Source organism: Oenanthe melanoleuca, chromosome 13, assembly GCF_029582105.1.
Source record: "Oenanthe melanoleuca isolate GR-GAL-2019-014 chromosome 13, OMel1.0, whole genome shotgun sequence".
Classification (NCBI taxonomy): domain Eukaryota; kingdom Metazoa; phylum Chordata; class Aves; order Passeriformes; family Muscicapidae; genus Oenanthe; species Oenanthe melanoleuca.
In genome coordinates, this window is record NC_079347.1 from 14,956,136 (window position 1) to 14,971,534 (window position 15,399).

Here is a 15,399-nt window from a genome sequence, read left to right on the forward strand (position 1 = left end):
TTGGAGGCATTTCTGAAGTTTTGTCAAATTCACAGTTCTCCAAAGTTAGCGAATTCTACGAGAAACCTCAGTTGGGGCTTTATGGTTGCTAAGGTTTTTAGTAGACTTTAGAGTGTGAGTGGGTTTCCTGCACTTTAACTCATAAAAATGGCAATGTTCATTGATACAGACTACATCACTAAGGATGTTTCCCATGGTTGTCAAAGATGTACATATCCAGGATGCTCAGTGTTAGCAGACCAAAGTCAGTCTTAGAGGGGTTCATAAACATTGTATTTGCTGTTTGTGCTTTATTGTTGTGTAAGAAAGTTGCTGCAGTGTCTATTTAGACCAAAAACTAGATGCAGTGAATAACTGGAAAGTGGTTGGTGAAACTATACAACTATATTATACATGAGTGTAATATATTTGCTATAGTTACATATTTTTGTAACAAAAATCAGAAACTACAGTGTAGTCTTTGTATCTTTATTCAAGATACTTTACCCACGTAGTACAAAAAGTCTCTGCCTCATGAAATCCAAAGTTTATGCTGTACAAAGGGCAGTAATAGATAAGAGTCAGGATCTTGCATCTATTTTTTCATGAAATGCAGATATTTTACTGCATGTGACTAGATATGTAATTTTATTTATCTAAGTGTAAAATTTAAGGGATCAGATGTCAGAAAATGTAATCACTGAATTTTAAATTGCAAGTTTAATTCTTTTAAGCAGAGGAGACAGATGTAGCTGTCTTGCTGTATCCACATATATTGCAAAATACATTTAAATCATGCACATACAGGGAGACAAATGAGAGAACTCCGCCATCCAAATATTAAATTACACGTTTTGGAGCAAAATAGTGTTTTAAGTGTACATGTGTATAATGCTTTTTGTCACTGGATTGCTCTCCCTGATGCTGTTAGACAGAATCTGTATTTAGTCAGAAATCTTTCAATAGAAAGAGCTACCAGATGGGACCAGTAACAATGCAGAGAGGCATCGAACCACCACAGACATTTGGTGCTTAGAATAATAAAAAGACTATAAAATTAGATTAGTTGAGTCTAATTTGGAATTGGTATATTCCCTATGCACTCTCACAGCTCTTGGGTAGATAAAGCCTGAAGATTTAGTACTGTCAGGACAGAGGACTCCAACTTCCAGTAAAAGAAAAAACGGCATTCTGGGAGGTCACGGAGGGCAGCCCAGTGACCTCCAATGATTTACAGGCCTTTAGCTTAATGAAATTGTTTCAGTGACATGACGGTAAAAGCTCATAATGGATTGGATGCCCTAATGTAATGAAATTACTCCCTTCTGCCTTTAAAAAAAAAAAAAAAAAAAAAAAAAAAAAAAAGAAAAAAAAGAAAAAAAGAAAAAAAAAAGGCGCAATTAATATTTACTGAGACCTGCCAGGCTTCAGTGTGCGGAGCGTGCAGCGCTGTCAGACAGCCGCCAGCAGCCCGAGCAGCGGCAGCTGAGCAGGCGCTGCCAGGGGGTGGAGGGACACCTCGCTGGCGGGGAAGCCCCGACCTGGCGCTCCGAGCCAGCCTTCATCCTCTCCCTTCCTTTCTGCAGGCAACTGGACAACAACCAGATCAGCTGCATCGAAGATGGAGCCTTCCGAGCGCTGCGCGACCTGGAGATCCTGTGAGTGCCGGGCGCGGATGGGCGCTGGGGTGGCCGGGCTGAACCCCTGCGGGGCTGCGGGTCCGGGGCACAGCCCCCTGCCCACTCAGCAGTGCAACCGCACACTCCCCCGGGCTGCCCTTCTGCTCCTTAAACCACAATAGCGACTTGTGCTGCCGCTCCCGAGCAGCGCGGAGCTCGCCGCTGCCAGAGCAGACGGGGCTCAGCAGCATTCCCTGCGTGTCCTGTGCCTGGTCCGCAGCCCGGATCCTGCCGGGGCTGCCGTGCCGGGCAGAGGATGGGTGACAGCTTCATGGGCAGCGGTATTGCGAGATACGTGACCGCTGCCCTAGACAAAAGCTGTTTCAAAGGTGTTTGGCGTGTGAGAGGGAGGAGAGACGGGCGCTTGGCAGGCTTGTTCAGTGCAGTCATTGGCTTCTGGGGAGGATCCTTCTCTGAGGGCTGAAATAACACCACGTTGTGCTCTTCATGTACCACAAACTTTACACATAGGCTGTTAGAGCTGCAGCACATACTGAAAAGAAGGTTTTGATGGCGAAAGCTGACTCTACCGGAGAAGCAGCTCGTTAGATTTAGAGCGCTGTCATTGTAATGTAAATCCAGTATTACCCGAACTTGGTATGTGAGCAGATAATTTGCTTATTGCTAATAGTAACTTATTCACTTAAAGAATAAGTTTTCACAATATAAACTGCTATAAAGCTTTCCCTGTCAGCCAGAGTTAATCCTGCAAACTGAGTGTCAGTGCTCCTGAAAGCTCATAATTGTGAGCCGAGATGGAGGGGGGTGGGAAGGACACGCGACCTCTCCAAAATTCAAACCCTCGTCACCCACCGTGAGTTCATGGCAGAGCATCCCTGACCCAGTGCACACCTTCCTTCAGCAGGGAAGGCCAGCCCAGGCTGCTGCAGAGCTTGCCCTTAAATTCCATGGGATGAAACAGCAAATGGTAGGTGGATGAAATGAGCACCTGCCTCAGCCTCCTGGCACCTGGAGACTCAGCGGAGTCTCCACTTGGGCAGAGCTGTGGGGTGGGACAGGCAGCCTGTGCCACTCACCACGGGGGTCTGGGCACGTCTGATCGTGCACAGGGTTGTTCCCAAGGGTGGGTCCACCTTGTAGCAGTGCTCAAAGGAGTTCTGCCCTCTGTGACAGCAGGAGCTCTGCTTTCAGAGGGACCTGGTGGTGGCCGTGTCTGTCACAGCCCCTCTGTCCCCCAGGCTGGGACCCTGACGTTGATCAGATAGTGTGTGTTGCTCATATTGAGCTAACAGAAGGTTTCTGCAGAGTTTCTTATCTGGGAACTTAAGTTATCAAGAGTATTTGAATTCTGTAGTAATAGCACTTTTCAGGAAAAGCAGTGTGTTACCACTATAAAATTTTACTTGTCTGTCAGATTGAAAAGTCTACTGTGTGGTGAAAGAAAAGAAAAAAGGAAAAAAAAATAAACTTCTCTAAAACAGGCTTTTGGTTTGGTTTTTGAGGGACTGATTTTCTTGTCTGCAGAGAGTGAATCAGTTCTCTGCTGACAGCAGACTGTGCTATAACTTTCACTAAATAGGCTGTACAATAAATGGAGCCCTTTTTTGCAATATACTGAGTTCTGCAGGCACTGCAGAAGTTGCTAGGAATGCATTCCTTCTCCCCTGGATGTAATAAATGCTGAATTAGTTTATTTACCTCTCTGTTTTTAATTGGTTACTTCTGTGCGGGTTATTTGTGGATAGGAGAAGATGAGATGAGGATATATAAAATAGATCATAATCACTTCTTCAGTGCATTTTTAATTTTCAGCACAGACACACTGCTACAGGAACAAAATCAATATTAATTCTAAAAGATGAGAAAACAGATTGATAGTATCTATTTCTAAACATATTTTTCTTGCAGTTACAAAATGCATGTTTTCTACTTCCAACATAATATGATTTTTTTTGTGTGTTTTTCTTCAAAGAAAGTTTGAGAATTTAATCTATCAAAATAAATTTGCTAAATGCCCCAAAGAATATAGTATCTTTAGTTGTAAAACAGTCATAAATGTTAAAATTAAAGCTCTCTGAACCATCAAAGAACATTAACAAGTGAAACCAAATTTCTGCATTTCAGACCCACTGTGTATTTTATGCAGTTATATTTTAACATGTAATGCAGTATCTAGAAAATATTGAATGATTCTTGCAAGAACAGTTCTAATTATCTATTTGAACAGTTTGCCAGGGTACCAAATAATATATTTCTTCTTCATCTTACTGAAATCTTGTGGCCTTTCTGATATTCAGTGTTTCCAGGCCTGTCTACAAAATTCTAAATTTTATCTATAACTTGGGACAGAGCTTTGCTCAAAAAATAAAATAAGATTACTCTGTTTAGAAACACTTTGGTTTCTGGGTTGGTTGCACATTTCATTCACCTTGTGCTCCTCAAAAGCCATGACTGCAAGGAGCTTGGTGATTCAGTAGCTGTAGGAAGAGAAGCAGGTTTTGTGCAGTTATCCTTCAAAATGCAGAGCACACCGTGACCCGTGTGACTTATTCCTTCTTATCAACAAGTTGTTTTCATTTACTGTTCTCATTTTCTTGTTTGGCTTTATAAATATGTTCCCATACCAGCTAATAGCACAGAAGCAGAGATGCAAACAGGACTGAAATTTGTGCCCAGTTTGAGAACTTGGTGTGGTGTGGGGAGCTGTGAGCTCCGGCTGCAGCGTGAGCAGCCCAGGGTGGGAATGTGGCTCCCAACGCCGGCTCTCGGTCACCTGTGTGTTTAGGAGCCCCTGTGCTCAGTGCCACACAAAAATCCCACTGATTTTATGGCCTGACCTACGTAGACCCTAAAGCAGGTGCTGAGTGCTACTGCTGACTCTGAGTTTTGGGTTAAAAGATGCTAAAATGTTGAGTATAAAGTGCTTTGGTGCCTTCCCTTGATTGTCTTTGCCTGTGCAGCAAGTTGAAAATAATGTCTGAGAAATGACCTGCAGAACTGATGGACTTAACATCCCATCCTGGTAGCTCTGCATTGGGGCTGGCTTTGTGCATTCTTGCCTCAGATTTTCTGAGCAGATTCCCACAAAGAGTTTGTTTTATATCTGTTGATAAAATAGGAATTTTTTCTTATTGACATAATTCCTGTCTTCTCCTTTCTATAAGACGGTAAAACATATTTCAATGGGTTTGGTCTTGCATTCCAAGACGTAGAAAAGTGTGTGCAACAACTGAAACAGCAATAAAATGCAAAATGGGCATATATTCATAAATTAGTGAAAAAGTTATTAGCTGTCTTATGACTTGTTGGCATAGAAATGCACAGAGATGTTGAAGAAAATTGGTGGGAAACCATCGCTAATTAAAGATTTTTTAGTAGGAGAAGGTCTCTGCTCTGCTTAATTTTTACTTACGTCCTGTGGTGATATCTGGCAATAACAGTATTATTGAGAAATATCTATTACTGTAACAGTAAGTATGATTAAAGGTTATTAAAAAACCCTAAAACCAAACAAAAAACCCAGTGCAGTCTTCAAGATAATCAACCACTATTCTTGTGGTGTGACGATATGCTGTTCATATATTTTGTAGGTTAGAAATTAGTCCATGGTTTTATTTCCAAATGCCCAAAACTATGAAGTATATGAGATAAAATATGTCTAGGGTTCAGAATTTCATGTCTCTCAGGACACATGAATAAAAGAAATTAATTTCAAGATAGCTCAACTGGATAAACTGGTAATACTGAGTGCCTGAGCATACTATTGTCAGTAGACTGGGAGGGCTGAACCATTTTTCTAAGTAAGAAACAGAACTCAGTTTAGCAAAAAGCCCATTAATTTATTTGTCATTGTTTTGTCTCTCTGGGATAACTGGAAAACTGTGTGGTGGCATGGGAGCTGTACTTGTGGACAGCACAGAAGCAATTATGAGTCACTGTTGACAACTTAGGTGGAGTATTTTCCTTTTTTTTATATTGTAAAAGCTGTTTTTCTCTTGTTTTATAATGATAGCCAGAGGGTCCAGAGCTTGAACAAATTCTATTCGTTGCATAAGATTTTATCATACCAAGAGCTAATCCTAGGAGGTCTGTGGGTAGTATTCTGTTAAAGATGGCAAAAGGGTTCTTGCTGTACAAAATGATTTTGGGGTTTGTTTGTTGTTAGCCACAATTGTAGGTCTTTCATATCATATGGCTGAGCCTGAAAATCCTGAGTTTCACTTGCTTTTGGAATGAGTGAGCACTGACTGCCGTTGAGCCCGTAGCCGCACGCGCTCAGGGACTCACCGGTCCCCTTTGGGTGCCTCAGTGTGAAACATCGTGCCAATTCATCCAAAAGTAGCAATGAAAAAGTGCAAGTCTAGTCATCCAAATATTTGTGACTTCAGTGCCAAATGAACCATAAATGTATTATATTAAAAAGATTATTTCTTCTGATTGCGAAGTGTAATAACGCTAAATGCATCACATTTCCTTTCCCAAAATCTTAAAATTAAAGAAATGAGAGAAATTTGAATTGTTCTGTCAGTGTTTGCATGCAGAACCTTTTATTTGAAAATATTTCTGCCACACTCTTCTTCCTGCTCCATGACAAGCCCACAAAACCACAAACCTGCAAGGGCTGTGCCGGGGTTTTTGAGCTCTGATTTGGCCCCGAGCCGTGTCGGGTGGGACACAGCCAGTCTGTCACACCAGCCCAGCCCCAGGTCTGTGCATTGTCTGCCACATCCAGGCATTGCAAGCATTTATTCCTGCTGTCCTTGTTTGGATTCAGTATGTTCCTGTTGTAAATGATTATTTCGTAAAAGGTTTAGTCTGTGCAATTTCTAATAGCGACGTCGTGGATGAGTGTGCTTATAATGCACAATGCCTTTTGTCATAGCAAACTTCTAAGAACTTTTCTGAACATGAATCAATATTATGTGCTATACTAGAATTTCATTGTTCCTAGGGTTGCCTCTGTATGCTGAACACTCAGTTATATAGTCAGTTTTACTTATTTGTAAAATACTATTCTGGGCATGTCTTAAGTAGATAGAAGATTTTTATTTGCTTTCACAACCTGGAGAGACAGGGAGTGAAAGTCATGACATAATTGTAAATATATGAGATGTCATTGCTTAATGAAAGCCTGAAAATGCCCCACAAATGTGATTTCCTCCTCTATTTTGCTGGAAATTACGGTCAGTTGAGGCAATCAGGATCAAATTTGAACTATGTAAATCATATTCCTATAACTGATACCAAAATACCTAAATACGGTAAAGAAAATGAGAATTCTTTGTCAAATGATGTGCATAGCTAGTTTACTTATACTTGAGTACAGTGAAATTTAAATGATTGCTGGTTTTAGTTTATGTTTTTGTCGTTTGGGTTTTGGGGCTTTCTTGGGTTTGTTTTGTTGGTTTGTTTGGAGTTGTTTTTTTACTCAATGATGTATATTAACTCAAATGTATGTAAATTAATAAAAGCAATTTAAAATCTTATTTCATCAGTCAACATGAAAAAATGATATGTGTAATAAAAAGTAATGGAAGGGAGTAACCACTCGCAGCGTGTGAATAATTGAAGGATGTACCTGCTTGGTGAAATTAGGTGAAAAACAAGGAGTTTGGCATTTCTAGGAGTAGCCACAGTTTTCTGTGTTTAGGTTGTCTCACAGAAAATCAAATTATACCAGAGGAAGTCAACAGTTGGTTTGGCAGTAGAGAAATAGTGTGACCAAAGTACGGAGGTATCAGTAGACAAATTGGAATTTCCCTTCACTCAGTCCATTATTCGACTGTGCCTTAGTTTCTTCTCTTCCCATTCTTCTGCCTCCTGTATCACTGTTGGTCTGTAAGGGAAGGAGAAATGCTCCTGGAGAACCTGGTTACTACAAGGTTTCAGTTACACAAATAGTCAAAGATTAACTACAGAACTGGCTTTTTTCAGGTGAACTTCTAGAAAGTGGAGCGCCCCCCCAGTGGACCCTAGGGAAAGGAGATGCATAATCAGCATAAGGAGTTGATGGAGGAAGATGGGGTGCATACGTGGTTGTTCGATAAGAAATGTTTTTATTTGCTGATGCATGTCCGTGGGAGATCTGGTGTCCCTGCTCAAGATGTGGAAATGAAATCTGAGATAACCTCTGTTGTACAGCAGATTACAAATGGGAGGCTGGAAGTGCGGCATGGTGAAAGGAACACTATCCAGATGGCACCATGGTGACAGGCTTTATATCAGAGACCAGCCGAGACAAAATCAGAGTGGCTGAGAGAGGGTCTCTGAAAATCACTGATGCCTGTTACAGATGTAATGTAACTCTCTCTTTATGGGGAGAATATATTTGCATAAATTCATTGATCAATGATTTTGTTAATCCTGCCGTATTCCAGGCATGTCCTCGCAAATTGATGAACATTTCTATCAGTCCTAGGTCCGGATGCCTAATTATGTTACATATTTAGAAAGATGGATTTTTCCCTTCCTGGAGCATGTGTAGTAGTTGAATGCTGTGCTCATTCTCCTTCCCTGCCCCATTAGGTTGGAGGGTTTTTTCCCTTTAAGAATAGCCTGGAGCCGTACAGGCTGCAGAACTTATCAAGATAAGAGCAGTGACAGGTTAGAATTATTAGTTTCATGAATCACTGACCAGTATGCTTTTTGAGGAAGCCCAGTTTTATGGGTTGTGTCATTTAAGCCTGGTGCTGCAGTCACTGCTCTGAGAGATTCCAAAGTCAAAACTCAGGAGATACAGAGATTTCTGGCAAACCTTCTCTCCCATGATATTAATTGTTTCATTTGCATGCTCTGCTCATCTTGTGACCTGCCCTCCCTCCCCTTTGACTAATACAGTTTCTTTGTCAGTAATATAAAAGATGTAGAACAAGCATTTTGACTGTTGAAAGTCAAGTGAATGTGAACGACTTAATCCAGAGGACACTCAGCTGTGTATTTAATGCTGATGTGCAGCTCAACACCTTAACCAAGGGCTGAGCTGAAGACTAGGATGGAATAAAACTCTCTGCTTGTGAAGTTGAGGTGATGACACACCTCTGAGGGAACATGACGAGCTCGAGGTGGATGAGCAGTGGTTTGATGCCGTACTTTGCGGTTCATTGTTTCTATGACTCCCCAAAGCAGCAGGATGACGATGCTCCGGGAGCTGGATGTGGTTCTGTTGGCACCAGTGCAGCCTCTGGGGCTGGAGGGAGGCTGCAGGTGTGTGCACCACAGGTTCCTGTGGTATCACTGTCAAATTCCCTGGGATGTCCTCAGCCCTCCTGCGACACCGTCCAGGGTTCAGAGCTGGTGGTGTAGGGGGGAGCTCTGCCTCCTCTGGGCTCAGTCACAACAGTGAAAATGATCAATACAAAAAACATTTCAAAATGCATAACTGCTCCCCTTCTTTTTTTTCTGTGTGCAACTAAAGGCATTGTTTGTGACCAGTAGGGGGGTAGATGGTTTGTCTTTCTCAGAGGTTGCTTTTGTCCCTCTGCTGTGCTAAGTACAACATAGACAAAGGCTGTGAGCTGTAGTCAGTCTTTGTTCAAGGGAGGACTCAGAAGACTGGGAAGAAAGTGAAACTGTGATGGGAGCTCTGTGTGCCATTGAGTTGAAGCAAGATGTCAGATATTTTACCTTAAATTGTCACTGCAGGGACCAGGGTTCCATGCATTACATATTACTGGCATTGTCCAATATTTTTAGCTATAATAATATTATATAATGCAATACAATAATATTGTGCCTGTAATAAATTAGATATCAAATCAGTAACATGTAGATAGTTAGCTTGAAACTGCTTGGAAGTGAAGTAGGTAACTATATCTGCCCCTGAAAAAAATCCATTGGTAAAACCTGCTTCTGATCTAAAGATCAAATAGGGTCTTTTTTCTTGGTGCTGAAAAGATTATGCATATAATGTAGGGTATATATGGGTATATATGATGATGAGAACATTTTAAAATTAATGTTAAATCAAGAAAAGTAATTTTTAAAACTTAAAAGAAAGGAATAAGATTAATATAAATCAGATTTTATTTACATAGCTTATCTAGTCCTGGGTTTAAGAAAAAAAAAATATAAGAGCTGCTTGAAAGATGGAAATAAAAAATAATGTCAAAGACATTTGAAGACCAATAATCACAATTTCTATGTTAATTAAGTTATCATAAATGAAGCAATTTCTTGTTAACTGGTTCAATATTTTTGAAGCAGAATTGCGTTTCTAACGTTTCTGTTTTGGGATGAATAATCTGAATGCATTGGTTTTAGTCTTTACGAGTGATGGGTGGCCATTCTTGGGACATCTACACATCCTTAGAAACAAATCTAAAAATGCTGTAAGGCCATCCAGAAGCCTTTGTTATGATGTACCATGTTGCTCAAGTGTTTTGGAGAAAATAGCTTGGTCAGTTGAAAAAGCATCAACGGCTACACAAAGCCATTGACGGAAACGACGTTCAGTTGTGCCATTAACTTTTTAAAATTGCTCGTATACCCCTTGTCTGCTCAGTGCTGGGTGGGGTGAGGCTTCTTGGTCTGCAAGTGCCAGACTGTCACTTGGAGTGGGGTTTGTTTGAGGGTAAAGAGAAGATAACACAGTGGGAGCCAGTTTGATGGCTGTGCTGGGAGGGTTCAGCAGCACAGACTGGGCAAGGTCTCTGTTCATCTCTAGAACCTTGGGTTGAGTCTGACAGCAGCAGGGCTTTGCTGGGTGAAGGGAGTGTGGGGCAGCATCCCTGCTCATGGCTGCCAGCGCTGGACTGGCTGCTGCGATCGATGAATTGCCGCAATGCAGCATCTCTGCGACGGCGCCTTGGAGGCCAGACCCCCGTTGGTGCAGGAGGCGGTTGCGGGCTGGGCGGGCTCTGGGGAGGGGGAGCCCACGCCGCAGCACCCAGGCTTCCTACTGGCTCCTTGGGCAATTCCAGCCGTGTCTTAAAAGGGTTGGGTCCATCTCGTCTGCGAGACATCCCGTCTTCCCATCCGCGGGAAGGGCGTTGGGAGCCAGGTGAGGCACTCCAGCTGAAACTGGTGGCACAGACCCTCCACAATGGCAGGTATATTTTATTTTGGGTGCATGCAGAGAAACAGCCAGGTGTGGAGAGCAATAGACTTTTATTTAGCTACAGCTCGCGCTCATAGAATATTCCTGAACAAATCATGGAGGCGTCAATTTTTTCTGTGTATATTTTATTTTGCGCTTTTTCGCTCTGTGGACTGGAGGCAAATGAAACACTGTGAGTATTTGCTATTCAGATTGTTACGGTTTCTTACCCGTATTGCATGAATATAAGCAGGTATTGCTGGTTCTCATGGGCAGGTGGAGTTTGGGAGAAACGTAAAAATTGGAAAGAGGCATTTTTAAACATATTGACCTTTTTCTTGTGTGATGCACACAAGTACTGTCTAATGCCTTATTAAAATAAAATCCTGATGGAAAGCAGATTCCTTTCCAGCTTCACCAAGAAACGTAATTGCCCTTATCTAGAAACTACGTGTAGTCTTTGTTCTTTCGAAGCGTTTCTTTCCTCTGTAAATGTAACTTTTCCTTAACAACTGCTCATACATGCAAGTCTAAACTCACAGAATGTGTGTATCATGCATTCCCTTTTCATTCACGTGGATCTATATTAGTCTGTATTTATTTAATTTCCAACGTGGATGAATTACAGATAGGGACATCACATACCGTTAGAATATAAAGTTATTCCACAAATACCTTCTCAGTCCCTTGCACTTTGGGGAGGCAATTTTGGCAGTTAAGGTGAGGTGTTCTCTCTATACAAGATTTTCTTGATTTCCTTGCTCTGCTGTCCAGAGCCAGGAATTGCCTGTGCGATTCTGTGCTGCACCATGGCCATTGTCCTCTTTCTGGAGCTATGGAAGATCTCCTCCTGCTGCTCTCTCCCAGTGAGAATGCTGATGGCCATGGGAGCTGAGACACTGAAATCAGAGTAAGGGCTGTTATTTTGCCTGCAGGACCTACTGGTTCTGCTGTTGGGAAAAAATTGAACCCAGGGATTCTGGCAGCCCCCTCTCTGTGGATTCCCATCGCTGCCTCTTTCAAGGCATTGGTAGAACCTTTTACACCAGCAGTTGTCTGAGCTGCCGGCAGTGCCGTGTCACTGTGGGCTGGTGGCTCGTCCCTCTTTGTTCCGCAGGCTCCCGCAGTCCCGCAGGCGCTGCCGCATTGCGGCATTGGGGTGGCCACGGGCTGGCACGCTGACCATCCCAAGGAGACTGAGTATTGCCACAGAGCACTGACAATGGATGCAGGAGTCCATTTTTATCACTTTCCCTACCTCAGAAAAGGCAACTGATTTCTGTCTGCCACACAGAATGGCTTTTCTGTTGGTGGTGTGTTCCTTGGAGGAGTACGGGAGGCTGTGTTCATGGTGGGAGGAAGGCTGTAAGAATAGAGGCTTTTATCATAAAGCTGTAGCTTTAAAAGTGCAATGTACTCAGGACAGGACAAATTAAAACACAGCTTTGAAGAATGATACCGTTCTTTCCTGATCCAATGTTAATCAATTTCTTTAGAATGTCTTTTGGAGAAGCCCTGTAAGGAAACACTCAGCCCTGTAACACTCAGCTGACTGAATGCTGAAACATTCTATCTTGGAAGTCTCCATCATTAAAAGCCATCAACCTGAACAAATGATCAAAGTTGCTTGCTCCTTTCAAATTTTGGAGTTGATTTGAAGTGAATTGTGTTTATAAAGCTATTACAGCTTCAGAAAGGATTAACCTGAAACAACTCTTTAGTCAGGGACCTGAGAAACTGTTTTATTTTGCTGAGGAGCTGGTGCAACAAATTTAAGGTTAGTATAATCTGACTTCATGTTGTTGATTCTTTTTCATCTTTTCCATAAATTCACTCTTCTCTCTGAAGAGACTTTCAGACCTCTGTATGCATTGAGAACCCAGTCCTGTTTCCATTGATTTTGTCAGGAGCAGCACAGAATCCATAGACCACAGTTCCTGACATGCATGCAGTTGGGTGACACCAAGAGCCATGTTTGGTATTGTATAACCTAAAAAAAACCCCAAACCATCACTACTTAACATTTATATTTTTTATATTAAAGTGAAATAATTGTATTGAAAGCTTATTGCATTAATTCATTGAACAAGAGGTTTTCAAATGAATCTACAAAACAAAATTTAGGGGTGTTTAAATGGAATGCAATTATACTTTTGATTTCTGTGGTTCTTGCAAAAATCTCTGCCTAAATAAATGGATTGCAGGGACTGGATTCACTCCCTGCTGAAATCAGCAATGGGATTTGCTCTGACTGCAGCAGACATTGGTCTGGGTATTATGACAGCTGGATTTGTTCCCAGTGGTTCTAGGCAATAATATCAGCCCTGAAATTTGGTACCATAGAGAAACATCAAAACTACCCTAATGATGCAAAAGATTTACTCAGTGTTCGCATAAATACTTTCATTTCTTTTAGTCCAAGTCAAAATTCTGGATGTAATTGGGACTTAGAGCCACAACAGGCATTCCCAATGCATACACTGTACTAAAAATTGTGTAGCCTTTGGGCAAAGACCTGAGAAAATGACTTCAGGAAAGCCAATGTTCATTTGCTATTTTTGAGTTTAGAAGAAAAACTCACTGGAGAATCCTTCATTCAAAAATAAAACAGTGGCAGAATAATTTCAGCCTGCATTCTCTTATCCTTGCACCAATGCTTTTGTATTTTAATTCAGGCTGAACAGAATTTGTATTTTCTGCCTAGAATTAAAGTGCCATGTAAAAGATTAAAAAACTGATTGAAACTTCTCTAAAAAGCTTTTTCAACTCTCACTAGGCAGAGATGTTAGAAGGAATTGGGAGATGCAACTGGTACATGTATTTTGTACAGGTGATAGAGGTGATTTGATTGTGTGGGAAAATAGCAATGACTTTCTGTGCAGAGAAAGAGAAACTAGAGAAGCAATAAGACATTTCATATAAGACCATGTGAATGACATTCTTGATTAAACATCTAATGAAGTACACAATCTAAATTTGTACCTGCTTTCTCTGTATAAGCTTTATTATGTTTTATTTTACATTATCCTATTCTCTGCTTTATCTTGTTTTGTAATATTTTATGTATTTGAATGTTGATGTAAGTAAGTAAATTAAGGCATAATGATATGTATGTGCATATCTAACATAAATTCATGGCTAAAGGTAACACCAGAAGGGTTTGGCCATATGTCACCAAAATCCTTAATTTTACTCATGTGTGATTTTTTTATGGCCTTTTGCCCATTTCCACTGATTCCTAGTCCCAATCTTTATCTGGACAGCTTGCCCAGCATTTTCTTCCTGCAAGTTTTCTTTTTCCCTCTTGCCTGCTCTTAACCCCGGCTCCTGAGCTTGCCCATCCCATAGATTCCATCCAAGGCATAGCCAGACTCCAGGAACAATTAATGCAGTAATTACAGGACTTAAGTTAATATGCCCTAAAATTATAACTGTGAGCAAATGTGAGCATCCTGGTTCTTGCCAGGTGACAAAACAGGCATTTTAAATGAAGAATCTATTATTGGAATAACTTCGTTTCCCTAAAGCCTGATATTTTTGAAAGGAATCTCACTTATTCAAGTGAAAAAAAAAAATCTGCCTTAAACATCTGGCCTTTATAATAAGCTTAAATAGTTAAAATCTGACAGTTATATGCAAATTAAAATTAGCCACAGAATGGGAAGAACCAGACAATTGTAGCAGTAAACACTGCTGGCAGTTTTGTGCATAATTCTGTGCTAAGCTTATTTACTTTTTTTTTTCCATACATTTCTAAAACGAAGATTTTCTTTCGTCTGTATCCTTGAGATATTCATACTTCTGATGTCAGCTTCCCAAGTTAATGATGTTGGAGCCTCTCACGTTGCTGTGAAGAGAGCACTTGTGAGCACATTGTCAAAAGACTAATACTAGAACAGAAACCACAAATTGGCAACCAGTTATTTTTATTTCAGTGGCTTCTCCGTGTCACCTGGAGACTATTTAGACCATTATTTGCCTGGGCTAACGTTGTGTTTAAAAATAGCACTTGTCTGGTGCCAACTCATTTTAGAGTTGGGTACAAATATTGAGACAACCCCCCAGCTGTTACAGCTTGTGCTGCTAATTTGAGGTGTCAGCTCGGAGCTCTGCTGCTCCATGTCAGTGAACGAGGCCCCTTGTGAGATCATTATGTTTCCCAACAGTGCCGAGTAACGCATTAATCAGTGCAGCATCAGCTGCTTTCATTATCTGCCCACATGGTCGTTGTGGGCTTTAACTTAAACAGTCTGTGGTGAGATCAAGGAATTGAGTACAAGAGGCACTCGGGGCTCACCACAGAGATGCAGTTGAGTTTTGGGCATTGCCTAACAAGCAAACCTTGGATGCCTTGAAAGTCCAGGGTGACTGCGCTCAGGGCTGAGGGATGGAGTGCCAAAGCCACCTTGCTTTTCATCAGAGGCCATAAGAAACAGTAAATATTTAATTCAATGCAAATTCCTCCTGCCCTGTGTGAAAAATAGCTCTTTACAGCTATTGGAAATATAGCTCCTTTTGCCCTGCAATCTGAAAGTTAATTACAAACATTAATTATGGCAGCATATGAAAGTCAAGTCTTGGGTTTATTACTAAATATAGATTTAGATTCCCTTTTTGGAATTGCTGCTGTTAGTTTTACTGGGTGATATATGAGGGCTGGAGGGGGTCAGAAGTTGCCATCCACTGTCCCTCCCTGCGGCAGGCCCATCGAATCCAATGCCATTCCTGACAGGGATTCATTTAGTA

General features: G+C 41.3%; 1 protein-coding gene across 3 annotated transcripts in view; it reads left to right on the forward strand.

Moving 5' to 3' along the window:
- The window catches only part of SLIT3 (slit guidance ligand 3), a 463,613-nt gene that overhangs the window by 257,439 nt on the left and 190,775 nt on the right, over positions 1-15,399 (forward strand). For all 3 annotated transcript variants that reach the window (XM_056502336.1, XM_056502338.1, XM_056502337.1), the window contains one exon: positions 1,566-1,637. In XM_056502336.1, coding sequence (XP_056358311.1) covers positions 1,566-1,637 — 72 coding nt within the window. The remainder of the gene's footprint in view (positions 1-1,565; positions 1,638-15,399) is intronic.